The following is a 25,508-nucleotide window of genomic DNA, read 5'->3' as shown; positions in this document are numbered from 1 at the left end:
TATTCTTCTTCTATTCATATCAACACACTTCTACCTCTACATTATGTTTAGACAAGTGAAAAGACGTACAGCTGGTAGAAGAAATTTTGAAGATAGTACTAGCACAGCTACTACTACTACTACTACTACTACTTATACTAACGGTGAAAAGGATTCACCAAAATATCTTACCCCGTCAGCATTATACGCTTCAAGGTTATCATTTTATGATTTACCTCCAACCCAAGAAATCACATTAGAAGAATTTGAAACATGGGCTATTGATAGATTAAAAATCTTAATTGAGATTGAATCGTGTTTAGCACGGTCTAAAACATTAAAAGAAATTGAAACATCGATTAAACCATTATTATTAAAATATTTACCATTAAATCCAACGAGCGGTGGTGGCACGGTAAATTATGAAAAAGAACGAATGAAAGATCATTATAGTCATTTTATTCTTCGATTAGTTTTTTGTCGTAGTGAAGAATTACGCAAGAATTTCATTAAAAATGAACTGACATTATTTAAAGTTAGATATAATTTATTACAACCTAAAGAACAACAAGAATTTATTGAATTAAATCATCATCGATTAATTTGGCAATATATTACTCCGGAAGAAAAAACAAATTTACATCAACAATTATTTAATTCTAGTGGGAATTTAATTAAAAATCAATTTATGTTACAAGGAGAAAATTTAACTAATGATCAATTAAAACAATTTATAATGTATAAAGAGAATTTCATTAAATTACCATTTGAAAAAATTACGGGGAATTTAATTAGTAATCGATCAATTTTTTTATTTAAAGGTTATGGATATTTACCAGCTAGTTTACAATTAAATTTATTATCAATTGAATTTATAAATATTTTGAATGATAATTTGATTAAAACTTTTCAAACAATTCCAAGATTAGAAGAAGATGATCGATTATTACCATTACTTAATAATTTATCGAAAAATTTTTCAAATTTCCAATATGAATCAGAAATAAATAAGTTAGATGAAGAATTTATTTCTGATATTAATTCAAAACTGATAATTACTCCTAAAATTACTAAACATTATCCATTATGTGCTCAACATTTACAACGGAATTTAATTGCTAATTCTCATTTAAAATATAATGGTAGACAACAATTGGGGATTTTTTTAAAAGGTATTGGATTAAATGTTGATGAAGCTCTTAAATTTTGGTCTTCTCAATTCATTAAAAATAATTCCATGTCTTTAGAAACGTTTAATAAAGATTATAAATATAATATTCGTCATCAATATGGATTGGAGGGGGCAAGAATTAATTATAAACCTTGGGATTGTTCCACTATTTTATCTAAACCTCGTCCGAATATTAAATCTGAATATCATGGTTGTCCATATCGTGATTTCAATTTAGATGTTTTAATTAATAATTTGAATAATATGGGGATTACGGATCAACAAGATTTGAATTCAATTGTTGATGATGTTAATAAACATGATTATACTATTGCTTGTACTAGAGTATTTGAATTGACTCATCAAAAACAATTAATGGGCAAAGAAAATATGAATATGCATATTAATCATCCAAATTTATATTTTGATAGATCAAGACAATTAGAAAGAAGTGAAACCAAAGATAAAGAAGTTGTTAACACAGGTAGTAGTAGTAGTAGTAGTAGTAGTAGTACTGATTCATAGTGTAATTAAATATAGGAAATATAAATATAAATGTCAATTGAAATAAATATCACCTTTTGTTGTTGTTGTTTTTCATTTGTCTATCGTTTTCATTTGAAAGTTTTTCAATTGTAAGAATTCTGGTTGGTCCATTAGTTGGTTGGTTGGTTAGTTTAGTGGAATGTTAATCTGTCTTGATGTATGCGAGTATATCAGTTTTGATTTTAGATTCTGGCCCATTTTTGTGTAACTCTATCTGATTTTTTGGTAAATCTGAAACATACAATGGTTAGTAACAATTGAATTCTGAAACGTGTGAAACGTGTGAAACGTGTGAAACTTATTCGTTTTGTACATTCTTCTCCTCCTCCTCTTCCTCCTCCTCCTCCTCCTCCCAGCATCTGTAACAATAACCAGGATGAATCAGAATCATCAAAACCAAAGCTTTGTCGAGAGATTAGAAGTAGAAAGGTTTTAAATCAAGATCAAGATCAAAAAAAAAAAAAAAAAAAACAAGTAAGACTAAAACTAAAACTAAAACTAACTCGTGATCATGAGAATAATTTGTTTAGGAAATAATAGTGTTGTTGTTGTTGCCAAAAGGATTTAAACACAAGTCTAAAAATTACTAGCGATTCTGGATTCACAATTTTTTTTTTTTTGTTTTTTTTGCCAGTCTTCTATCAGATCCACCACCACTAAGAACTAAGATCTACCAAGATAGATCATCGTCATTACACCAAGAAGTTTTGAACAACAATTATTATTGTCTTTGTCTTAAAATTTGAAAAGTTGAAAAAAAAAACATCAATTAGTGTAAGTAAGTAAGTAAGTAAGTACTATTCTGCCTAATAATATGTAAGGTACTTTTTAAAACCCGTCACGTCTCTCAGCTTGAACAAACATACCTTTTTCAAACTATGAAAATCCCCCTGAAGAGGGAGGGGGGGGGGGCGGGGGCGGGCGCCGCCTTGGTTTGCCTTGGTTTGCCTCCCTGGTGTTTAGACACATTTAAGTTCCACCAATCCTTAGAATTAACAATTAGATATCATTTCAAAAACTAGGCACAGTAAAACTTCAATAGCAAGTATCATATCATATCATATGACAAATTGTGTAACCGTGCAATGTATAGTGCATTGATGTTGCTTTTGTGAACCCCAATAATATTCTTACACAATTTGCTAGATTGTAATATAGTTTCAATTTTTTGACGATATATATATAAAAAAAAAGAGAATTGAAACCATGTTTAAAACGTTCTACAATTGTTGTTGTTATTGTGATTGTTATTGTTATCTATTGAGCTTATTAATTAAGAATTGATACTTTATGATAATCTGATGATTTTCCACTTTTAGTATTATTGTTCTTGTAAAATACAGATCGACCATTTTTTTCTAAATAAACAACTAAAAAACTACAAAAAAAAACACAACACCTTACAATATAACTAAAAACTTTAAGGCACAAATTTGAAAAAAAAAAAAAAAAAAAATGAGTATTACGTGTTTGAGAATTCACTATATAATATGGGATCAACACTAGATTAATTAGTTAGTGGAAAGAATTTGCTCTTTTAATGAATTTGGTTTTATATTTACGATAAAATAAAATTATCAACGTTTTTGTTGTTGTTGTTGTCGTCACCAGGTCAACAGATTGATCTTATCTTCTCCAAGACTAAAAGAACAAAGTTCATTCTATTCTGAAATTTCGTATTAATATCTCATTACCAAGAGTTTTTAAATTGAATGAATGAAAAAAATAAACTGTAAAAGAAAATTGAATTTATTAGAGAAGTTTAATTAAGTTGTGGGGTGGTGGTGGTGGTGGTGGTGGGTAGACCATTCCATTCCATTCCTTTCTTTCTATTTTTTCTATTGTTATAATTACATTACATTATACATTATAGGTGTGTGTACATAAATAATACTACTAATTAAAAAAATGCTTAATTGTGTTCACATTCTTTATCAAAACACATTCTTTTTCAAGTAGGTAGGTAGGTTTCTAAATAAATCAATATAAGCTAAAGATTCAGTAGATTAGTTTCTGTCTATTATTCAATTACTATCATTATATCTATTGTATTGCAAACAATTTGAAACTGACAATAAGTTAGATATATAAAAGGGCTTATTTTTATTTGAAACTTGGATGCTTCTCAAACTTGATGTCTAACTTCAAGAACAAGGCGGGTTAGATGATGAAATGGTAAGTAAGCAAGGCTTGGAATGTGTGGAGTTATAACGTGCTCTGGTTGTACATATTCGACGATGCACACATAATACTACAACTATTCAGTATACTTTGCTACATTTTTTATTTATTCCCGAGAATATATGAGCTTTGTAACTAAAAAATTTACTCTATCCACGGAAGCAGCAAATGTAAATGTAAATGTAAATGTAAATGTTATAGATGTGTAAAGGTGTAACACCGTGTTAAAAATAATGATTTTGTGTGATTAATGTATTACTGTATCACTGTGTCTATTGTTCCATTTGTTTTGTTTCCAATTGCTAACAAAAATTATTTTGTTTTTCGACTAAAAAAATGAAAAAACCATTTCTCCAATACACACACAATCCCACAATCCCACACACACACAAATTGTAAAGGACAAGACAAGACAAGACAAGATATTACTTACTTCTACTTTGTTCTTCTTATTCTTCTGCTTTGTGTTTATATTCAGACCAACTCCAATTCCAACTCTAACTCCAACTATATATATATACTAGTTCAATTCCCATCAACTTCAAAATTCTTTTCCCCTTTCTTTTCTTTTCATTTCTTTTCTTTTCCTTTCTTTTCCTTTCTTACTACAACTATAATCCTTCCACTTTCTATTATTTTTGATAGCTAAATTTAATTTAAATTTTATATAAACAGTCACTCCTTATAATTTCTTTATTTTCAACTTATATATTATTTATTTTAAATTTACTATCCCAAAATCAACCAACCAACCAACCAACCAACCAACCAACCAACCAACGAACTACTATTCTCAAACTACTATCCCATTATCTATTAAGAGTTCTATTTGATATTTACCTTTATAAAGGAGAAAAGCCTATTTTTTTTTAAAATAATTTTTTTTTTCAGATTAATTGAATATTTCGACCACGTCATCAATAGAAATCGCTACTACTACTTACTTAATACAAATGATGAATATAGATCAACATCATCAGCTTCAACAGCAACATCAACAACAAATGTTACAACAACAAGCTCAGGCTCAGGCTCAGGCTCAAGCTCAAGCACAACAACAACAACAACAACAACAACAGGCAGCAGCCGCAGCCGCAGCAGCTAACGCTGCAGCTACTACTTCTTCTTCCCCTCGTCAAGTTTCATTCAACGTATCTGATCATTATCAAATATTAGAAATTGTTGGAGAAGGAGCATATGGAATAGTTTGTTCAGCCATTCATAAACCATCACAACAAAAAGTTGCCATTAAAAAAATTGAACCATTTGAAAGAAGTATGTTATGTTTACGTACATTACGAGAATTAAAATTATTAAAACATTTTAATCATGAAAATATCATTAGTATATTAGCTATACAACGACCAATTAATTATGAATCATTTAATGAAATTTATTTAATTCAAGAATTGATGGAAACTGATTTACATCGAGTCATTAGAACTCAAAATTTATCTGATGATCATATACAATATTTCATTTATCAAACTTTAAGAGCTTTAAAAGCTATGCATTCAGCTAATGTATTGCATCGAGATTTAAAACCACTGAATTTATTATTAAATTCAAATTGTGATTTAAAAATTTGTGATTTTGGTTTAGCAAGATCAATTGCTTCACAAGAAGATAATTATGGATTCATGACAGAATACGTAGCTACAAGATGGTATAGAGCTCCAGAAATCATGTTAACTTTTCAAGAATATACTACTGCTATTGATGTTTGGTCAGTTGGTTGTATATTGGCAGAAATGTTGAGTGGTAGACCTTTATTCCCTGGTAGAGATTATCATAATCAATTATGGTTAATTATGGAAGTTTTAGGAACACCAAATATGGAAGATTATTATAATATTAAATCTAAACGAGCAAGAGAATATATTAGAAGTTTACCCTTTTGTAAAAAAATTCCGTTCAGTGAATTATTTGCCAATACCAACAACAATACTAGTACTAGTACTAGTAATACTGGCGGTAGGACAAATATTAATCCATTGGCATTAGATTTATTAGAAAAATTATTAATTTTTAATCCTGCTAAAAGAATTACTGTTGAAGATGCTTTAAAACATCCTTATTTACAATTATATCATGATCCTAATGATGAACCAATTAGTGATAAAATCCCAGAAGATTTTTTCGATTTTGATAAAATGAAAGATCAATTAACAATTGAAGATTTGAAAAAATTGTTATATGAAGAGATTATGAAACCATTATAAAGAGGTCAAGCYAAGTTAAGCTAAACTAAACTAAACTAAACTAAACTAAAAACTATAGGTTGGGCTTGGTAGTTGTTGTAGATTTAGCATAATTGTTGTTGTATAGGTTTTGATTTTTGAATTTGTTTTTACAGTTAAAGTTAAAGTTGAAGTTAAGTAAACATGTGTGAAGAATAGATTTTGTTGATATTTGAAAAGAAAAAGAAGTAGAATTAATGTAAAATATCTTTAATACTTTGATAACACTGGTAATATATTTATGTCTAACTTCTTGGTGTTTAGTCAATTTGTTGATCACGTGGATAAATTTAAGAATTCACGCGTTTCACACCTATATGCAAGAAATCTATAATAAATTGTTTTATTTTTTGTGTGGTGATGGTTGTCGTCGTTCCTGAACAAGCGTAAAAATTTAAAAGGAGGAGTGTTGGAGTTGGAGTAATAAAAGAGCGATATACATAATTTAGTGTAATATGGGAAGAAAGAAAGAAAGAAAGAAAGAAAGAAAGTGGCGGTGTTATTAAATCTCCTATTCATCCATCACAGCAAGCCAAATTAATATCAGACCTAGTTTACAACAACATTTAGATAGTAAACAAACAAATCATGAACATCACTTTAAAATAATATACATTAACTTATAAAAAAAAAAAGAATAACCAACCAACCAACCAACCAACCAACCAAWCAATCAATCAATCAATCAAAATAAAAAAAAAAAAAATACATACTTAATAATTTAAAAATAATATAAAATTACAACATCAATAAAACTTAAAAAACTGGGACTTTATCTTATTTTATTTCTTTCTACCAAATAAACCTCTCTTTTTCTTTTTAGTATTATTTTGATCAGCTTGTAAACTACTAGCACTATAATTACCTGCTTGATATACAGGTTGTTCATCAAAATTAATCACTGGTCTACTAAAAGAGTTTCCAACACCTTCTTGGGCATTGTTGTTGTTGTTATTTTGTCCATTCAAATTATAATAAGGAAAATCTTCATGAAAACCCCAACCTAATCGATTAGTTTCCAATTGATCTCGGAAACTTACATCACCAGTAATAGCATATTCAAATCCTCTAATAGTATCTAAAGGACGTTCATTTCTTGATCGAGTAGGATTTGACATATCTGTTTGATTAATAGGTTGACCAAAAATATCTTTTAAATCATGAGAATTTTGCGATAAATATGATGGTCTTCTCCCTGAAGGGTCATCATCATCAACACGTTTAACTGCTTGTTCAAATGGTTGAGCTTCTTGAACCGCAGATAAAATTGGATCATGAACATTAGCCGTATGCATTTTATAATGTTCGGCATCATGTGATGAAATCTTTATATCTATATCATTAGCTGATCGAGGTTTTTTATTAGCTGATGATTTTGATCTAAATATAGCCATGTCTAAGGGGGGAGGAGGACGGAGGAGGAGGACGGGGAAGGACGAGGAGGAAGTATGTGAAATGTGTGTGGGGGAAGAAAAGGAGTAAGTAAAAATAAATAAATAAATGAATAAACTAACTAACTAACGGTAGTAAAAGTATAGTTATTGAATAATAGATAAAGAAAGAAAGAAAGAAAGAAAAGTGGTTTGTAGGGATGGGAAATTTTTTTGGTTGAAAGTGAAAAGTGAAAAGTGAAAATAAGGCTATGTTTTTATATATATAAAGAGAAAGAGAAAGAGAAAGAAGGGGAGAAGGAGAGAGAAAAAGGAGAGAAGGAAGGAAGGAAATATCATTCCAAGATCAAAAACCTAAAACTGGAAATCAGAATCAGGAAAAAAAAAAAATTTTCTCTCTTTGTGTATATAAAGTCTTATAAATATTACTCTTTTAGACTTATACACACACACTTACACACAGACACACACATAGGATCCATTAAATAGCAATAGCTGGCCTAATGTTTATTACATTGGACTTTTATATAATTTATACTTTCCTTGAATTAAAAGAAGGAAAATGGCAAAATGGCAAAATGGCAAAATGGCAAAAAAAAAAAAGCAGTAAATTTAATTAATTTTAGTTCAAAAAATCAATTTTTAGTCATAATAATTTCAAGTATCATTAGTGTATGAGGAAGAGAGGTAGGTTCTTACTCTTCTTCTATCTTTTACTTTACAACTACTTTTCAACCAGCCACTTTTGATCTCTTAAATATCTTTAATAACATATTAAAAATAAACTTACTCTAGTTATAAAGGAATTAAAGCAGATTAACTTTCCAATAAATCTATAATTAATAAATAAGAAAAGTACACTTGAAAGAAAATGTTTGAGGAAACAAGAATATTAATAACATTAATCTTGTGAAGGTTTTCCTTTTTATTGTTTAGGCATAGGAGATCAAACAACAACAACAATTATTGTATTGTACTATGTGAGTATATGTATGTATGTATGTATGTATGTATAGAGACTTCTATTTTTGTGTGATAACTAAACCAAAACAAGGCTGAGTAAATTGGAAGGAAGGAAAGAACACCAGCTACCTACCTACCCACCTACCACCAACTACCTCTATAAAATATATATTATAATTGTAAAGGAATTCAAATAATATTAACAATTCTAAACAAAACACTTACTCTTTCCCAAACCCAATCCAATCATTTAAATCCATCCACCTTGTTCATTCTATTTCTACTCGTCGTTTGTAACCTGGCACAAAATCCAACAATACGACAACAACAACAACGAGAAATCCAACTTAATTCCGTTCAACTATAACAATTAACACCGATACAACTTATACTAGCCACGTGATGCAAAAAAACTAGAAAAACTGCGATCACGTGATATATACTTTACTATGAACTATGCTTTTTTGGCTCTTTTTCTTTCCAGAAACGAAACAGAAAATAAATCAACAAAGTATAAGTCCTACCAAAAAGTAAGTCCCTGATTCACAATCATTATGTCAACTACTACCACATCACAAATTAATACGAACCCAATAACTCATCAACCACCCCCAAACAATCCAATTCAATTTATATCATTAATTTCTCGTAATGATAAACCATTATATATCCAAGCATTCAATATTGGTGAAGAAGAAGAAGAAGAAGAAAAACAAGGAGAAAAACAAGAAGGAAATACAACTCCAATGAATCATACAAATGCTGATAAATTTTTAAAATATAATTTTTTAAGTCATATGGCATTAGATATTTTTACATCACCATCATCATTAAGTTTACGTGAACAACAACAACAACAACAACAACAACAAGATACTCATCAAAATGGTGATCAAATACCAGTTATACTTTTATTTATTCAAGATCAAGTTATGGTTTATGGATATGAAACTAATAATGGATTAAAAATAGTCATTGGATTAGATCAAACTAGAAATTTTAATGATAATGGTAATGGTAATCATCAAAATTCATTGACAAAATTACGGAAATTATTTTTAGATGTACAAAAATGTTATTTACGAACAATTTTTAATCCATTAAATCAAATATACATCAATCTGGGAACCGGGATTAGTCTTAATGACGATGATGATGATGATGATAGTATTTTACAATCTCCTACATTTGATAGAAATATTAAAAAATTAGTTAATTCATATATATATAGATAACACAATTTATATACGTCTGGGGTTGGGGTGGTGAAAGAAGGGAGGGGTGGGGTGGGGGATGCACTTATTTTAATATCACGTTGGCACCTCTTAATTGTAAATATTCTTGATCTACACCAGCAGGCATATTTTTAATAACTTCTTGATAAATTTCTGAATTATAAAATCTTAATTGATTAGAAGGACATTTATAATTTGTTGGTAATCCCGTTATATCACAATATTTCATTGTTGGTTTTAAACTTGGTGGTGACATTATTGAATTATAAGTTGGAGTATCAAATTTTAAATTTGATTGTTTAGATTGTAAATATTTTAATTCATCAGAAATTAATTGTCTACTTGGTTTATATCTCCTATTTGATTGTTGTTTACGGTTGGGATTTTGTTTAAATGAATGAGGTTTAGTAGTGATTTCCAGTAATTCATGAAGATTTACTTGAGTTGTGGTGGTGGTTGTTATTGGAGTACTTGACATAGAACGACCTGGAGTATTTGACATTGTTAGTTTTAGGTGGTGGCGTTAACTTTCTTGATTGTTGATTGTTGATTGATGATTGATGATTGATGATTGATGATGATGGTTGTCTGTTTAATTTTTTTTTTTTGGTCTTATTTACACACACACCACACACTTTTTAATCTTCCTTCTTTCTTGGAGACTTTTTGTTTTGGGGAAGATTTTCTTTACACAAACGGCACCAATTAAACAACAAACCGTTAAACCACTTTTCTTTCTTTCTTTCTTTCTTTCTTTCTTTCCCTTATTTATATATCTTATCACTCACATAGTTATGGGATTTGGTCTTTATTTAATTGTTGCTGGGACTTTAATCACTGGAGCAGCAAATTCATTACTCACAAAATATCAAGATAATCAATGTGTTGATAATTGTCATGATCCTAATCCTGCTAATCATAAATTATTTGAACAACCAGGAATTCAAACTATGCAAATGTTTCTTGGTGAATTAAGTATGTATTTAGTATTTGTGTTTTATAAATGGTACAACTATGATAATAATAATAATAATAATCGGTACGTTCAACTAAATGGTGATGATGATGATGAGAGCGATCCACTGAGTGTTACCAAACCCCATGAAACGTCGATATTTGAAAATTTTAAATTATCAATTCCAGCAATTTGTGATTTAAGTTGTACTACTTTATTAAATATTGGATTAGTTTATACTCCAGTTTCAATTTATCAAATGTCAAGAGGTTCAGTAGTTTTATTTGTAGCTACATTATCCGTACTTTTTCTTAAACGGAAAATCACTAAATTAGAATGGTCATCATTATTTTTAGTTACATTAGGAATTGGTCTTGTTGGATTAAGTGGATCAAGAAATACTACACCTGACCCATCTTCAAATATTAATAATTCCACTAACCCTAACCCTAACCCTGCATTGGTTATATTTGGAATTTTTTTAATTATAAGTGCTACACTATTACAAGGTATTCAATTTGTTGTTGAAGAACATATTCTTGCTAAAAATCCTATTATTCCATTACAATTAATTTATATTGAAGGATTTTATGGATTATCATTAATGATAATTATATCCATTTTATTAAATTTTATAATTGGATCAATTGAATCACCCGAAAATTTCCAATCTTCACCATTTAATTTATCATTAGCAATTTATCAAGTTTTCCATAACAAACGGATATTAATTTCTTCATTATTAATTCTGTTATCAATTGCTATTTTCAATTATTGTGGACTCTCTATAACTCATAGAATTTCCGCAACGGCAAGATCAACAGTAGATACTTGTCGTACATTAATAGTTTGGATTGTTGCTATGAGTATGAAATGGGAAACATTTCAATCATTACAATTTTGTGGGTTTGTTGTGTTGGTTTTCGGAACTTTATGTTTTAATGGAGTTTTAAACCCAGAAAATTGGGGATTCATTCCAAGCTGGTTGAAAAATGATGCCAATGATTCTTCTCATGAAAGATTGATTGATGTGGTTGATGAAATTGATGAACCAATTGAAAGAATGTAAATGGTATTAGTTCTATTACTTTAGTGTTATGTTTAATGATATTATATTGTATAAATTAGATCAGATTAATATAAAATTTATTCACAAGTAATGAATGATTGATAGTCATCATCATCATCATCTTCTTCTTCTCCTTTCCCCACAAAATCAATGCCGAGATGGGTCTCGCACTAATAGTTCATACCCGGGTCCAAGTACCCTTCTTCAAATCCACACTTTTTCCAATAAAGCCTCCCCCCAAGCAAAAAAAAAAAAAAAAAAAAATTTCTCACCAATCGTTGAACCAATAAAACTAATCAAGTCTCCAACTAAACGAACGGAATAGTAATAGTATAGCATTGAATATTGAAAGATTTGGTTATCTTCATACTATTATCCATTGACATTGTTTCCATTTTTTTTTTTTACACACATTTATGAATTGTTTATTATTGATTTATCTATAATCTTGTTTTTTGTTTGCTTTTTTTTTTACAAAAATTTTGCTTTAGAATTGTATTATAAAACCATAACCATACCCAAACCTATTTATCTATCTATTTATTTATTTATTTTGCATAGTTTAGTTCTTTTATGAGGTCAATAAAATATTCATTGGTGAAAATCCCATATCAAAGGTCATTTTTCCATACTACATCCATTCGATTACAAAATACAGTTAATTCCAATAGTGATAATGCTATACCCAACAACCACATTACCCCATTAGAACTATATAATCAACGAGTGGCAGAAAATAAACTTCGTGATGATCCCTATCAACGGAAAATCATCACTTCATTATCAAAATTACATGAAAAATTAACATCATATACTCCACCAAAAGTAATTACTCCATCAATTTCTGATTTGACTCCTAAAATCGGTATAGCGAAAATTTTCAGTTCATTTTTAGGTAAAACTTCAATTAAAAACAATAGCCCTTCGTCGTTATTGGTTGATGAACAAACATTATTGACGGTAAGTAATGAAGTTCGAGGGATTTATTTATATGGAGATGTTGGATGTGGTAAAACCATGTTGATGGATTTATTTTATGATACGATTCCGGAAAATTTACCTAAAAAACGATTACATTTCCATCAATTTATGCAAAATTTACATAAACGTTCACATCAATTAAAAATGCAACACAACAACAACAACAACAACAACAACAACAACAACAACAACACCACTAAAAGTGGTGGTGGTGGTAGACAACATAATGATATTGATGTCATACCATTATTAGCGAGTGAAATTGCTCAAACATCGACAATTTTATGTTTTGATGAATTTCAAGTGACTGATGTTGCCGATGCCATGTTATTACGTCGATTAATGATGTTATTATTACTGCCACAATTTGGAGTCATATTATTTGCTACATCAAATCGTGCTCCTGATGATTTATATTTAAATGGAATTCAAAGAGTTAGTTTTATTCCTTGTATTAAATTAATTAAACGTCAATGTCATGTAATTTATTTAAATTCACCCACTGATTATAGAAAAATCCCTAAACCAATATCATCAGTTTATTATTTCCCCAAACCAGGATTAAAATGGGATCTGAAAATTAATAAAAATAATTGTATCAAACATATTGAATCATGGTATGAATATTTTAATGCCAACAATGTCAAATCAGATGAACGTTTAAAAAATTATAAAGTTGAAGTTTGGGGTCGACAATTAAATGTACCAATTTGTTCACCTCATTATGTTGCTCAATTTACATTTCATGAATTATGTGGTACACCTATGGCAGCTGGTGATTATTTGGCATTAGCACAAAGTTTCCAATCATTTATAATCACCGATATTCCTTATTTAAGTATTGATGTTCGTGATCAAGTAAGAAGATTTATAACATTTTTAGATGCAATTTATGATAATCATGGTAGAATTGCTGTAACTAGTGCTAATTCATTTAAAGATTTATTTGTTGAACCAGAAAATATCGAAAAAGATAATTATTATGAATTGCACCAAAAAAAGAAGGAACAGATTGAAACAGATCCTTCTTCGGAGGAGGAGGAGGAGGAGGAAGAAGACGAAGAAGACGATGAATTGGTTATTAAACATGGATTTGATAAACTGATTGCTAGAAAGGCAAAAATGTTTGTTAATGATGAAGAAAGATTTGCTTTTGCTAGAGCATTAAGTCGATTATCACAAATGAGTACAACTGAATGGATAGATCAAGTTAGAGATGTATAAGGAGCATAATATACACCCCCCCTCCCCCCACCTGTTTTTTTAGAAGAATGTTGAATAGGAGTTTATATATTTTCCATAGAATATAAAGGGAGGATAATAGTGGACAATCAAAATGGATATAAATTTAGGATCTTATTCACATGAACTCAATAGTTTTGGGGATGTACGTACTGATAAATAGAAATATAAAAGTTCTACACAACTGAATTAAAATTAACATTGCATATTACTGATACAAATTTTGATAATCTTCACAAAAGTGGTTGGTTTATTAAGTTATACATGTTCTTGATTGAAATTTTAAACTATTTGAGATTACGTGATATTTTTCAATTGATCAAACTCTACTCTAGTAACGTTGATGAAGAAGCAATCTTTGATAATATGACCTGATCTTTCAATATCTCATTAATAATAGTTATATAACAGAAAAATGAAACATTGATATTATAAACTTATCGGTAATCAACTTCAATTCAGTTGTCCTTTAATATGCTTATTAATCTCCGATCCCCACCCTTATTTGAACTTACAATCCAAATTAATTCTATTGGCTTTTTTGTTTATTTATAATTGACAATTCTAAAAATTCTATTAAAAACACCTCCCCCCACCCCCGACTATCCCTCCAAACTATATTTCCATTACTATTTCTTTCTCCCTCTATATAGACCTATCGATTTTATGGCTGAGTTTCTTTTTAGTTTCTTTTAAAAACATATTTCCATTTATCAACAAATGAATTCAAATTAATTAATTGATCAGCAGTATAATTCAATTTAATTGATTTATTTTCTTTAATTAATTGCAGTAAATTATTCCAATTCAAATGATAATAATTGAAAATTATCATTATAAAAGTTTCTAGAATTTTTATATTATTTTTCAATTTTGTCTTATAAGAAAATGAATAAATTATTAATAATGTAAATAATTTAATAATTAATTGAGTTGAACAAGATTTTAGTTCAGCTGGAGAAGGGGTGGTGGCTGAGATAAATGTAGTATCTATTGATGGTGATGGTGCTCCAATTATTGGTGTTGATGGAGCACTTAAACTTAATGGTAATTGATCATTAAATTGTAATAAAATTTGTAAGATTGAATTAAATGATAAATTTTGAAATTCACCAGGAATGATTTGAAATTTATATAATTGATTTAAATTATTCCATTTCAATAAATTATTATTAAATTTTTGTTTAAATTCTTTGGTCAAAACTTCTTGATTAATCAATTCTAATAAACAATAAATATCTTGACATGATTTCTGTGGGAAAACTTTTAATAATATAGAAATTAAAAATATTTCATCTTGATTTAACCCTGATTCTGATATAGCTTTAATATTCCAAATCAGTTTTAATTTATCCATAAATTCAACTTGTTCCTCCAAAGGGATGGTTTTAAATAATGGTTTTGTCATTATTTCTTGACATAATTTATTAAATTCCATCATTTTATTAGATTTTATAAATTCAGGTAAATTATTAAATTTGGTTTCAAATAATAAAAATGAATTTTTTATCGTGTTTAAAGAATCTTGACAACTTTGGTTCAATGACAAAATTTTTAATAAAAATTGGAAACATTGATCATTAGGAATATTCAGAGTCCATGCAAATGTTCTAATCATATCACGTTGAGATTGGAATTTCTTACTAAATGTTTTCGAATCCGTTGCTTGTTGTAATTCTTCCACCAAGTTAATAAATTCTTGATTATACACAACAACAACATCATTGTTACTAAGGGAGTCACTCCCATTAAAGCTAGTTCTTGTTGTTGGTGATTTAATCAAATGGGGTGAACTATTGTTTTTATTATGTAAAATCTTATCAATTTGTTGATTATGTTTTTTCCTTTCATCCATTGATTTTGGTGGTAAATGACTTGGTCTAGTTGAATCAATAACACTTAATTTTTCAAGTGATATTAAATGAAGATCTTCTAATGAACTATTAGATTTAATAAAATTAGGGATTTTATACATGACATTTTGACGAGCTAATTTATTCTTCATTTCAACCTGTTGATTATAATAAGTTGATATATTAGATATAATTGTTGTATCATCATTAACAATTCCTAATCCAACTTCATCCTGTTGATGTCCTTGTTCAGTACGATCCTCTTCCTCCTTCTCCTTCTCCTCCTCTCCTTCTTCTTCTTCTTCTTCCTCGATAATACTTTCATCGTTGTGTGACGTTGATCTATTACCAACACTGGCTAATAAATCCGTCAGTGATCCTAATTTCCCAGGTAATGGACATGGTTTTATAGTACAATATTGATCACGATCAGAAACAAGATCATTTCTTGATAATATAGTCACTGATGATGAATTAGCCGAACCATGATTACTACCATTACCATTACCATTACCATAGTTTTCATGAGATGTTTTACTTGAATTGGCAGCAGTTAATGAATATAATTCTGCTTTATTTTTAATTATAGGGACATTAAATAAAAATTCTTCCAGAATCTCTTCATCATCGTAATCATCATTATCATTTTCATCATATTTCTTTTTACGTAATTTTTGTCGTTGTTTAGCTTCACTAGATGAAATGAATTTACTTTTGGTACGAGTTAATGTTTGCATGGCAGAAATTGAATGAGCTCTTCTAATTTTGGGGGTAATTGTAGGTATATGTGAAGCTGACGATGATTTAATATTGGGTTTATGCAGCGGTGGTTGTGGTTGTGGTGGTGGTTGTTGTAGTGCTTGATTAGTAGTGGTGGCGGTTGCATTTGGTTGAGATATGGTACTCAGCAGATCTAAATTAGAATCAAGAATCACTGTACTATCTTTAAAAGAATCAGAAGTCATGGAATTTAATCTTGAATCAGGAGTATTTGTTGATGCTGCTGTTGAACTAGTACTAGCCACCCCATCAAATTGAGATGAAATAATTGAATGATCATCTGATATTGATGATTGGGCAGACGTGAGTGAATCAGTCGACATTCTTTGTTTCATCATTAATTGTTGGTGTTGATGATGATGATGATGTTGTTGTTGTTGAGGAGAAAAATTTAATGAACTTTTCGATGAATTTATTTTCTGAATATAATAATCACCAGGACGTTTAATCAGAGTAGAAGAATTAGTAGTTTCATTCAATGTTGGTAATGATGGGACTCTTTTCGGTATAGAAGATGAAGGTGATGCTAATGATAAAGAAGTAGTACTGAAATTATTTGATGAGTTACGTGATAATGGAGGAGGAAGAAGGGGAACTTGTGATGTCGGTGGTGGTAATGGTGATTGACATACCGATCGTTTAGTTGTTGAAGTTAATGATATATCATATAAATTATTATCATCCATAGTTGATTGAAAAAAAAAAAAGCACTGTAATAATGAAAAAATATGAATGTTAGATTACTGAAAAAGAAATCAACTATTGGTCTTGTCGTTCCTAGAACTCGTGATATGGAGAAAGGAGGGAGACTTCTATCTAAAGTAGTAGTAATGAAGGAGGCTTTTTAAAAGCTAGTAGTTTAATAAAGACGACGATGATGGCTTTGGAATTCCAATGTAGCAATTGGAATTGGAAGGAAGTGTAAAATTGTTCAAAAAAAAAAAAAAAGAATAACTTATCCCAAATCGAGCAAATCGGAAAACAAAAATGGAAGACAGAATTAAAAGCTGACAATAATAATAATACAACAAATTTTGGTAACAATTAACGATTAATGAATATTGTAGTACAGTAGTGAAATTTCTTGTCTGTCTTCTTCACTATTATATATGTATGTGAATATTAATGAAATTTGGAAGGAATAAAGGCGGACAAGAAGAAGGAAAAAAAAGAAATATGTAGGAAACTGTAAACTATTAATAGATTAATCCTTTTGACAGTTCTTGTTAAAAAAAAGGGGACACGATGATGTTGCCAAGGATGAAATAGGATAGGTGGGTATAATATAGATTGATTAAAGCGAATGTTGAAATGGTCGATAAACCTGTAAACTAGATAACGATAACTGAAAAGAAAGTGAAAAAGATAACCAAAAATAAAAAAAATAAAAACAAAGTATGTGAAAAATACAGAACTATATATATAATATACAACTTAAGTCAAGATGGGATGTGTGTGTCTGAATCTGAATCAGGTGTCCTGTGTCCTGTGTCCTGTGTCCTGTGTCCTGTGTCCTGTGTCCTGTGTCCTGTGTCCTGTGTCCTGTGTMCTATTAGTTTTTTTTTAGTTTAGTCAGTTTCCTCTTCTTCGATAAAGTTGCTTTTGCATTATTTATTGTCTGTGTGTGAAATCTCACCTTCTGTAACTTGAGTTAAAATTATCTACATCTAGTCAATATGAGAAATGAAAGTTAAAAAAAACCAAACAACTCAAACTACCCTTTCTATTAATGAACTCACATCCCCTTTTTAACAGTTATCAAGGGTAGCCGTTGTTTATGTGGTCTGTCTGTGTGTATGTTAGAGAGAATGAAAAAAGGAAAAAAGCAAATGAAAATTGTGTTGACAAAATGCCACAAAATTAAAATTCTGTCTTTCCCAATTTGGAATACAGATCTGCAGCAAGTGTTAAATATCTTGTTAGAAATGGTGTGTCATTTGTACTAATTGGTATAAGAATTGTTGTTTAGTGCACTACTACTATTATTTTTTTTTTGTTTCTTCCGGTGCTGTTGTTGTTGTTGTTGTTGTTATCAGGCTTATTTGTGTAATTACGATGATGGCGATGTAAATCTATCTTTAAGGCGAGGAATCAGAATAAACGAAATAAGGTTTAGGAGGGAACCTGTTGAGAAAGGATTGCACTATTAGTTCTATAAGAGGGCCAGAACTAAAACTTTGTGTACATACAGACACTTTATTGTTAGGTTTGATTTTGATGCCATTTTTAAAAGTTCATTTTGAGTAACAATTTTATTGCGGGATTGTTAATTGTCTCGAAGGATAACACGGGACACGGAAGAAGAAATAAAAAAATCAATTTATCTACCACGCGGACATAAAAATAAAACAACAACAACAAAGAAGGTGGCGGCCGCAACGAAGGTCTAGATCTCAAATCTATTTTATCATAATTAGAACGATAGAGAATGTGTTATGTTTCTATACCATAATCTGATCTTGAAATTAAAAAAAAAACACTATAACTAACCTTTTTCGTCTAACCATTAAACATTTTTCTTCTTCTTCTTCTCTAACATATTCAATTAAAACTTGTTTAGTTGGTCTTTTCAATCGTATTTCATTTCGTCTACATTTATTATCAGTAGTTTTTTCTTTTATGTCAGATTTTTGTTAGGTGTATGTGTTTCAATTGACAAATTTCAGTAACCGCCCTAAATAATATTTTTCACACATTTAAGATTTTGTCAGTTCTTCTACTCCTGAAAATTTCATCTATTTACAACAACTACTATTATTAGGTACGATGGGAATCGTTCTAAATCCTCAAGACATGTTGTTGCAGTAACAAAAACGTTTGGAATCGATACTTGCTTGCTGTCAAGGAATTCCCTATCTTTCCTGTAATAGGAACTGTAGCAATCTAAAATATACAGCAAAAAAAAAAGCAATATCACTTGTGGTGGCACCAAAACGTTATATACCCCCTTATCTTATATCGAGTATAATTTATTTGATTGCTATATCCTTAAAACTATTGTAAATGTCGTAAACACTAACTAGAACAACCAAGATTGTTGTTATCATCATCAGTATATTTTTTTTTGTTTCTTATCTTGTTTTGTCTAAGAAATATCTAAAACATATTTCTAAACCACATTTCACGATTTAAATGGGACAACCCTTTATTGAATTCTAAAGAACAATAAAAATATCCATATAATCTATTGAACTCTTTCACTGATTGTTTAATTCATAGATCATAAAAAAAACAACAACAACAACAACAATGTTTGCATTTACTATACTATTATTCATTGTAATAACAATATCAACACTTCTAAAATTGTCTAGGTTTCAAGTATTTAGAAAGAAAATATAGAGATTTTCCTCCCCCGTCTGTCTAAATCAATATTGCAGCCAATCACTTTTGTTTAAAAACCAATTAACAAGCGTAAACTAAGTCAGTGAAGAACTATTCTTTACATATATATCAACACGTTTATGCTTAAATTACCTTACCATACATCAATCAAAACTAATACAGACTATAAATGGTTTGATCCGGTTTTGTTTGGGTCTGAGGCGGAAAAAATGTACACTCTTTTTCTCCCCCCATTGTTCGTTCATCAATGTGTAAGATTATTGTTGTTGATCTCTTTATCAAACATTCTCTACTATTACAGGGGGTTGAAAAGTAGGAAACACACGTTACATACAAGCCATTTTTAGAGGAAAAATCACCACTCTTTTGAAATAGTCTAAACATTTACATATTTACATATCTATATCAATTATGTCTGGATTTGCAATTTTCTCGTCAGATTCAGTTTTGGTATTGGGGGTGGTAGTTATGGACATACTTTTAAGGAACCCCATTGGATTAGCTGATTCTCTAATGGCTTTATCATTAGCTATTGAATTCAATACTATACGTTTAAATCGTAACATATCTTTAAAACTCAATTCATCACCATATTCCATTTCAAATGATTCCCACATTTTCCAACTTTCATCTAATAATGTAGATTGACATAAAAATTTAAATAATTCTCTAATCCTACCCCATTGACTATCACTAGTTGTGGTGATATTACCATTGGTGGTGGCGGCGGCGGTGGCGGTGACTGTTGATATTTCGAATTTTATAAATCGACTACCTAAATCGAATAATTGATAATTTGATAAATATTCATCATTCATGGCCATTGTCCCTATTTTATTAAATTGTTCAATATCTTGAATTTCTCCTAATTCAATCATTATCAATTTATATATTTCAAATTTCAGTAAATTGATTTCTTTTCTTTGTTGTGGATTTGTTGTTGATAATTTATGATCCTTTTGTGCTGGTGTGAATTTTTCAGTTAATGATTTAATTAATATCTTGATGGCATTATAAGTATATCCTTGATCTAATTCATATTGATAATATAATAATAATATTGGTTTTACTAAATATGCGGCGATTTCATTTATACTTTGTTCAAATAAATCACGAATTCTTTCGGTTAATTGTATATGTTTAATGGCTTTAATGAGATAAACATTCCAAATTTCAAATTTAATTTGATTATCATTTTGGAAAATCTTTAATGCTTGATGTAATACATTGAAACATTGTTCATATTGATTCCAAGATTCTAAAAATTGAGCGAAATTTATCATGATTCGTGGTGTGGCAATTTTCAATTTTATTAAATGTTGATAAGCATTAGTAACTTTTTCAATTTCTTTCAATTGATTATCAGATTCAATAAATGATTCTAATAAATCAATATAAAAATTCCATAATTTAATAGATTTGATGATTCTTTGTTGTACTGGTTTACTATTGTCGGTGTAATTAATATCAGAATATTCTCGATATAATATATCATCAAGAATTTCAATAGCTTTGGTTTCAGGGAATTTATCACTTCCTAAAATCATTTCACTCCAATTGATATATAATTCTGCCAATTCATCAGGATCAATATATTGTGATAATACCGATTTTGAAAAAATTAAATCGGCAGTTTGAAAATCTCCTCGACTAGAATAAATGTCAACATATTTTAACCATATCCCGCTTAATTTGGAGTTGTTTGTTGTAACCACTTTCAATGGATTAATTGATTTTAATGCTTGTGTTAATGTTTGAATTAATAAATTTAAATCATCCGGAGTTTGGGTTTCAATAATTTCAAATCTTTCAAACCAAGTATCTAAATCATTGATATTTTGTCGTAATTTCATATCATTAAGTAAAATTTTCCGATCATCAATCAATTTTTCAAAATCATCTAAATATAAAGATCCCAAATCTGATTCAGGATCAACTTTTTCTGTTATTTCTGTCACTTGATTTTCTTCAAATTGTAAATATGAATCATATATCATAGTAAAATCTTTGATAGTACAACATTTTTTAATCCCTTGATTGTAATAGTAACGAGTTTTTTCAATGTTCCCACGAGATTTGAAATATTTAGTTGCCTTGATATATAATTTCCCTAAATGATCTGGATATTGATATAATGATTTTGTCAACAAAGTTTCAAAATAGTCATCATCAAATGATTTCTTTATTCTAATTAACAAATCAATATATTGGAATAAATAATAAACAATTGGTTGGGGTAATTTGGCATAATCATTGGGATTAGTGATAATTTCATAATAGAATTTCATTACATTCTCAACATCACCAAATTTTCGTAACTTATCTATAATTTCATGTAAATTCATCCCATAATTTCTTTGTTTATTAACATTCTCTTTCCCCTGTAATATTGACAATGGTAAAAATTGTTTATATTTTAAATATATCTTAACCGCAGTAATACCACCTATTGTGTCGGCAAATTGTAAATATAATGGCCAAATCAATATATGATCGACTAACGGAATGCTTTTCAAACAATTATTAAACATTCTCCTTATATACGTCACCTTATTTATATGATACTCGCCATCGTCACCATCACTACTGGTCAATAATAGATATTTGAAAAATTGAATCCAAATTTCATGGTTTGTCAGTAGATTAATCAATGCCGTTTCAAATATTTCAATAATAGTATCTGATTGTATTTGTGATTGTTCCAATAACACAAGATCAATTAATAATTGCCATAATTCAATTGATGTAGGGTTTGATTTAACACTACGATATAAAATGAATAATTTATTATATAGACTGGTGGTGGAAGTGGCATTGGATTTAAAATTATAATATGATATCCAGGTTGAAATATTAGTTGGATCTTTAGATATTGATTCTTCGTAAGATATATCTTCGTCAGCTATTAGTTTATCTAAATCCAATGTCATTGATTAGTTGTGTATCAAAATGGTGTTGCCAAAATTGTACTCTAAGATAACTTGTGTGATGAGGGAAACAAATTTATCTAGTGATAGTGATAGTGCGTGTGCGTGTCTGAATGAACAAAAAAAAAGTTCGACAACAACAATTGAATTTATTTTTATCACCATACAAATACCACCCAAAGGATATTTCATACTTGGTTTATTGGTTTACTCATTCAATTCCTATCGATTCATCATTCCCCCATATTTATTTGCATTCAAGTTTTTCTGTCTTTTTCTATTACATTCATTATTATATAATATTTCACTTTTTTTATTAACCAATTATGTCGGGTGCAGGTAATCGTGAACAAGTTTTCCCAACTCGTATGACTTTGGGAGTCATGAAGAGTAAATTGAAAGGTGCTCAACAAGGACATTCACTTTTAAAAAGAAAATCCGAAGCATTAACGAAAAGATTTAGAGATATAACTCAAAGAATCGATGATGCTAAAAGAAAAATGGGTCGAGTTATGCAAACAGCAGCATTTTCATTAGCTGAAGTTCAATATGCCACTGGTGATAATATTTCTTATCAAGTTCAAGAATCGGTACAAAAAGCTCGATTCACCGTCAAAGCAAAACAAGAAAATGTTTCTGGGGTGTTTTTACCTACATTTGATAGTCATATTAATGAAGATGTTAATGATTTTAAATTAACGGCTTTAGCAAGAGGTGGTCAACAAGTTCAAAAGGCTAAATTAATTTATTCTAAAGCTGTGGAAACATTAGTTGAATTGGCTTCATTGCAAACGGCATTTATAATCTTGGATGAAGTTATTAAAATCACTAATAGAAGAGTTAATGCCATTGAACACGTTATTATTCCAAGAACAGAGAATACCATTGCTTATATTAATGGAGAATTGGATGAAATGGATCGTGAAGAATTTTATCGTTTGAAAAAAGTTCAAGAAAAGAAACAAGAAGCTGCTGCTGCGGCAGAACAAGAAGAAGCCCTTGCTAAAGCTAAAGCTGAAGGTGCCACTGATGAACTAGCAATCCAACAAGACGTTGAAGCATTGGATATTAAAGCAGACAAAGAAGAAGTCGACATTCTTCAAGAAAAAGAGGATGATGTTATATTCTAGAGAGAAGGAGAGACATAGGTGGTATTGTGTTTTTTTACAGTATATGTTTATTAGTAACTTTATTTTTTATTAATACATAAACCAAAAAATGAAAGAATTATGTTTTACAGTCGATTATTTCTATAAGATTTTTTTTCTTTTCAAAGCACCAACACCTTATTTTATTTATGGACATGTATAACCCCCATCAACAGCAATATTTGAACCAGTAGTATAAGTTGATGCATTTGAGGCCAAGTATAAATATGCCCCCACTAATTCTTGTGGTAATCCTTCTCTTCCCAAAGGTGTCAATTGCCACCATTTCTTTTTCATTTCTGGATCAGCAAAATCAGCAATATCAGTCAATATATACCCTGGAGAAATTGAATTTACTCTAGCACCAAAACTAGCCCATTCCACACTCAATGATTTGGCTAAATGAGTACATGCAGCTTTAGCAGCATTATAAGGAGCTTGTAATTGAGGGATATTAACAATTGTCCCTGACATTGATGAAGTAATAATTAATGAACCAGATTTATTCTTTTTAAAGATTTGTCCCACGGTATGAGCACAATAATAAACTCCATTTAAATCACAATCAACGATCTTTTTCCATTGATCATAGCCTTGAACATCAATTTCTGGTCCATCAGTCCATGCAACTCCAGCATTAGCAACAAATATATCAATAGTACCGAAATCTTTTTCAATTTCATTAATCACTTTAGAAACATCATTAGGATCAGTTACATTACATTTATAAGCTTTGGCTTTGACACCATATTTTTCAGTTAAATATTCAGCTTTGGCATCTGCTGGTTTCGAATTATACCAGATGGCAACATCAGCACCAGCTTGAGCAAATGCTTCGGCGACAGCCCAACCAATTCCTCCAGATGATCCCGTCACGGAAGCGACTTTACCTTTTAAAGAAAACAAATCAAGAACATTTGATGGTAATTGTGGAGCTTTTGTTGGTAATGGACCTAAAGCAGGATTTGTAAATGAAATGATTTCTTCACTCATAATGATTTGTATTGTAATTGTGTTTGAAAATTTTTTTGATAATATTGAATTTAATAAAAAAGAAATAAAAGGAATGAAAGAAATGTTGGGGGGTATTTGATGATATTTATAGTATTTTTTTTTGATAGCAAACTTTAAAAAAATAATTAAACAATTGATTCAGATTAAATCTAACAGTAAAATGAGATCTCGGGCAGGATAGGGTTAGGGAAGGTTGACTCGAAGGATTGCAGAATTGGGAAAAAATATTAGATAACCCAAGACTACCACCACATCCAATAAATAATAGTAGCAAATTGGCTTTAAAATCTATTGTATATGCTCCATTATTACACAAAAAAAGTTCTTTATATTGCCATTTTAAGGGTATAGTAATCTTAAAGTGGGGGGGGGGCACTTTTTTGGGGGAGAAAGAGGGGAGGAAAAAGAGATCAGAAATACCTGTTACTGGATATTCTCGTATTGTATTCTCGGGTAAATAGTTAATCCGACGTCTCGGAGTTGGTCTA

The 25,508-nt window shown here is 29.5% G+C and overlaps 11 protein-coding genes across 11 annotated transcripts; 6 read left to right on the top strand and 5 right to left on the bottom strand. All coding sequences in view use genetic code 12, as the record gives it.

The window, feature by feature from the left end:
- Positions 1-43: 43 nt before the first annotated feature.
- Positions 44-1,675, top strand: PRI2 (DNA primase subunit; the record flags this gene model as incomplete). The annotated part of the gene is made up of 1 exon (XM_710448.2): positions 44-1,675. One exon carries the CDS (start codon positions 44-46, stop codon positions 1,673-1,675), a length of 1,632 nt encoding a protein of 543 aa, XP_715541.2.
- A 3,158-nt stretch (positions 1,676-4,833) lies between these two features.
- Positions 4,834-6,099, top strand: CEK1 (mitogen-activated serine/threonine-protein kinase; the record flags this gene model as incomplete). Its single annotated transcript, XM_710449.2, has 1 exon — positions 4,834-6,099. The coding sequence occupies one exon, from the start codon at positions 4,834-4,836 to the stop codon at positions 6,097-6,099; it is 1,266 nt and encodes a 421-aa protein (XP_715542.2).
- Positions 6,100-6,899: 800 nt separating this feature from the next.
- CAALFM_C406470WA (uncharacterized protein) lies at positions 6,900-7,511 on the bottom strand (the record flags this gene model as incomplete). The annotated part of the gene is made up of 1 exon (XM_710450.2): positions 6,900-7,511. One exon carries the CDS (start codon positions 7,509-7,511, stop codon positions 6,900-6,902), a length of 612 nt encoding a protein of 203 aa, XP_715543.2.
- Positions 7,512-9,025: 1,514 nt separating this feature from the next.
- Positions 9,026-9,700, top strand: CAALFM_C406460CA (uncharacterized protein; the record flags this gene model as incomplete). Its single annotated transcript, XM_710451.2, has 1 exon — positions 9,026-9,700. A coding segment is annotated over one exon (675 nt), but the record flags the coding sequence as incomplete, so codon positions are not given.
- A 70-nt stretch (positions 9,701-9,770) lies between these two features.
- Positions 9,771-10,184, bottom strand: CAALFM_C406450WA (uncharacterized protein; the record flags this gene model as incomplete). Its single annotated transcript, XM_710452.2, has 1 exon — positions 9,771-10,184. One exon carries the CDS (start codon positions 10,182-10,184, stop codon positions 9,771-9,773), a length of 414 nt encoding a protein of 137 aa, XP_715545.2.
- Positions 10,185-10,500: 316 nt separating this feature from the next.
- On the top strand, positions 10,501-11,730 carry CAALFM_C406440CA (uncharacterized protein; the record flags this gene model as incomplete). The annotated part of the gene is made up of 1 exon (XM_710453.2): positions 10,501-11,730. The coding sequence occupies one exon, from the start codon at positions 10,501-10,503 to the stop codon at positions 11,728-11,730; it is 1,230 nt and encodes a 409-aa protein (XP_715546.2).
- A 573-nt stretch (positions 11,731-12,303) lies between these two features.
- Positions 12,304-13,935, top strand: CAALFM_C406430CA (uncharacterized protein; the record flags this gene model as incomplete). Its single annotated transcript, XM_710454.2, has 1 exon — positions 12,304-13,935. One exon carries the CDS (start codon positions 12,304-12,306, stop codon positions 13,933-13,935), a length of 1,632 nt encoding a protein of 543 aa, XP_715547.2.
- Positions 13,936-14,635: 700 nt separating this feature from the next.
- CAALFM_C406420WA (uncharacterized protein) lies at positions 14,636-17,272 on the bottom strand (the record flags this gene model as incomplete). The annotated part of the gene is made up of 1 exon (XM_710455.1): positions 14,636-17,272. The coding sequence occupies one exon, from the start codon at positions 17,270-17,272 to the stop codon at positions 14,636-14,638; it is 2,637 nt and encodes an 878-aa protein (XP_715548.1).
- Positions 17,273-20,323: 3,051 nt separating this feature from the next.
- On the bottom strand, positions 20,324-22,861 carry CAALFM_C406410WA (mRNA splicing protein; the record flags this gene model as incomplete). The annotated part of the gene is made up of 1 exon (XM_710456.2): positions 20,324-22,861. One exon carries the CDS (start codon positions 22,859-22,861, stop codon positions 20,324-20,326), a length of 2,538 nt encoding a protein of 845 aa, XP_715549.2.
- A 323-nt stretch (positions 22,862-23,184) lies between these two features.
- Positions 23,185-23,988, top strand: VMA8 (H(+)-transporting V1 sector ATPase subunit D; the record flags this gene model as incomplete). Its single annotated transcript, XM_710458.2, has 1 exon — positions 23,185-23,988. The coding sequence occupies one exon, from the start codon at positions 23,185-23,187 to the stop codon at positions 23,986-23,988; it is 804 nt and encodes a 267-aa protein (XP_715551.1).
- Positions 23,989-24,153: 165 nt separating this feature from the next.
- Positions 24,154-24,999, bottom strand: SOU1 (Sou1p; the record flags this gene model as incomplete). The annotated part of the gene is made up of 1 exon (XM_710459.2): positions 24,154-24,999. The coding sequence occupies one exon, from the start codon at positions 24,997-24,999 to the stop codon at positions 24,154-24,156; it is 846 nt and encodes a 281-aa protein (XP_715552.1).
- Positions 25,000-25,508: the final 509 nt, after the last annotated feature.

The sequence above is a fragment of the Candida albicans genome, chromosome 4, assembly GCF_000182965.3.
Source record: "Candida albicans SC5314 chromosome 4, complete sequence".
NCBI classification, from domain to species: domain Eukaryota; kingdom Fungi; phylum Ascomycota; class Pichiomycetes; order Serinales; family Debaryomycetaceae; genus Candida; species Candida albicans.
The sequence above is the reverse complement of the archived record's forward strand: the minus strand, read 5'-3'. Positions and strand labels throughout refer to the sequence as shown.